Source organism: Silurus aristotelis (assembly GCF_946808225.1).
Source record: "Silurus aristotelis genome assembly, chromosome: 20".
Taxonomy (NCBI): domain Eukaryota; kingdom Metazoa; phylum Chordata; class Actinopteri; order Siluriformes; family Siluridae; genus Silurus; species Silurus aristotelis.
This window is the reverse complement of record NC_139593.1, coordinates 1,023,806-1,026,305: the sequence shown is the minus strand read 5'-3', so window position 1 is coordinate 1,026,305 and position 2,500 is coordinate 1,023,806. Positions and strand designations below refer to the sequence as shown.

The 2,500-nt window shown below is 36.6% G+C and overlaps 1 protein-coding gene across 1 annotated transcript in view; it reads right to left on the bottom strand.

Moving 5' to 3' along the window:
* col5a3b (collagen, type V, alpha 3b) overlaps positions 1 to 2,500 on the bottom strand; it is a 42,069-nt gene that overhangs the window by 17,342 nt on the left and 22,227 nt on the right. Inside the window, exons 17-22 of the mRNA XM_083521728.1 lie at positions 2,284 to 2,337; positions 1,937 to 1,990; positions 1,749 to 1,793; positions 1,482 to 1,535; positions 1,314 to 1,358; positions 20 to 73 (exon numbers count right to left, since the gene is read on the bottom strand). Coding sequence (XP_083377854.1) covers positions 20 to 73; positions 1,314 to 1,358; positions 1,482 to 1,535; positions 1,749 to 1,793; positions 1,937 to 1,990; positions 2,284 to 2,337 — 306 coding nt within the window. The remainder of the gene's footprint in view (positions 1 to 19; positions 74 to 1,313; positions 1,359 to 1,481; positions 1,536 to 1,748; positions 1,794 to 1,936; positions 1,991 to 2,283; positions 2,338 to 2,500) is intronic.

The following is a 2,500-nucleotide window of genomic DNA, read 5'->3' as shown; positions in this document are numbered from 1 at the left end:
TGTGTATGTATTTGTTTACCAGGAACCCTGGGTTTCCCTGTTGTCCAGGTGCTCCAGGTTCACCTGGGGATCCCTGAAAAAAGTGACATAATAAGTCCAGGTTAAGTTTGATAGAAAGTTACATGATTATTAAAATCTGCAATCTTACTGGGAATCAAACTTTATTAAAAATAATTATAATTTATTATTACTTATACAATTTATTACAAAAAATTAGTATAGTATCTTTTTTCATTCACCATTCCAGCATTGACGAATACTTTTAGGAGTAACAGCAGGAGCAGGAACAATTCTACAGCTATTCTAACAGTAACAGTAGTTCAGAGAAGTGTTAGCATTAATATAGGTAACAGTAGTAGAAGTAATTGGAGTGAAAGTATTAGTAAGAGTAGAAACAGATAGTTATGGAATAGAGATATTAACAGTAGTAATGGCAATAGAAACAGGAGAAATCGTAGTAGTGAAAGTAGCAGTAATAATAGTAATAGGTAGTGTAAGTAACAGTAACAGTAATAGTTGTAGTGTTAGTAGTAGGAAAACAGTATGTATGAACAGTAAGAGTAGTTATAACAGCAGTAGTAATAGTTGTATTAATGATAGTAGTAATAGTTGTGCTTATAGTAATCATAAGAGTAACAGTAGTCATATGATCATAACATTAGAGTATGACAGAAACATTAACAGTTACTGTTACTCTTATAAGCACTTTTTCCATTTGTTTTGTCTTTGTTTATTGAATAAAAGAGCTTAGGTTGATTGTATCTTAATGTGCATCTAAATGGCCTAAATGTTAATGTAAGTATGATGATGAATATTAGGCCTTCTAACTGAAATAATCTTTATTTGTAGAGCACTTTTAACAGTGGACACTGTCCCAGAGCAGCTTTACAGAAATAAAAAATAATAATAAATAATAATATTATATTCATTATTTACATTTTGTAAATATTTTATATATAAATGATTATGTTAAGTATTATGTAGAGTATTAGTATTAGTAGTGTTAACATCAGTTGTATTACTGCAATGCGGTCAGTGGCCCTGACTGGCCAGCAGATGGCAGTGGAGTGGTCAGAGGAGTTCCTCATATACTCCTGAGGTACCTGAGCTTTGCTGCGTCTCTTGAAGCTCTGTGAGGGTCTTTTAGACTGTTTAAATCCCCACACTGAGGAAACTGAGCTCTGTGTTATATTCTGTATCTGATTCTTCTCACACTGTGTATCTCCTTCTATTCAGCTGGCTGTGTTTTGCTGCTGCTTCAAACATCTGATATAAAAACCTTTCATCACAGAATGGAATTAAAGGATACACACCTGATTTCCCTTTGGACCCTGAACTCCATCAACTCCCCGAATTCCCTGAGAAACACACAAAGACAGTGAGATTAGTTTAGATAGGAATAGTGTGTGTGTGTGTGTGTGTGTGTGTGTGTGTGTGTGTGTGTGTGTGTGTGTGTGCGTGTGTGTGCGTGCGTTACCCACAATGAGCCCTGTGGGTCCAGGAAGTCCTCTGGATCCAGGCATTCCCTGTAAACCCTGCAACAAACAAACAAATAAACATCTGTTAAACTTTCAGTCCAAACAGGATTATTCACCAAATAAAGTCCTAATAATGACAATTTCTCCACTTACTCCCAGATTCATCAGAACTTCAGTAAAACAAAATGCAAAAAGCTTTTAATATGTTAATGATAAAAACATCATCAATATTATTATCAATAAGAAAAAGAAGAAACAGGAAGTACACACAGGCTCTCCTGCTTGTCCTCTAGGACCTGGTTGACCATCTGACCCCTAAGAAAAACAGTAAAACATATACACACTGAGCTGCCTGGATTTAAAGAAAACACACACACACACACACACACACACACACACACACACACACACACACACACACACACACACACAATTCTCATGTATTTTTAACACTTTACCTTTATTCCCATTTCTCCTGGTGGTCCAATTCGGCCTCGTTTTCCCGGCTCTCCCTACAACCACAAATCATTAGTTCATATTAACAAAACATAAGAAAAGCTAGCACCACTGCCATTATAATGTACCGCTGCCATTATATTCTACTGCTGCCATTATAATCTACTGCTGCCATCATAATGTACTGTTACTAATATAATCTTCCACTGCCATTATATTCTATTGCTGCCATTATACTCTACCACTGCTGCCATTAAAGCTGCATCTGGTGCCATTACAACAATTACTGCTGCCATTTAAATTATATTTGGTTTTTTATTTTATTTTATTTTATTTTAGTGTCTCTTACCCGGTGTCCTTGGTTCCCAGGAAGTCCAGGTAAACCATCAAAGCCCCGGTCACCCTGAGAGAGAGAGAGAGAGAGAGAGAGAGAGAGAGAGAGAGAGAGAGAGAGAGAGAGAGAGAGAGAGATTGTTGTTGATTGTTCAGACCACCTAGTGTAGTATTCTACATTATTCTGTGTGTGTGTGTGTGTGTGTGTGTGTGTGTGTGTGTGTGTGTGTGTG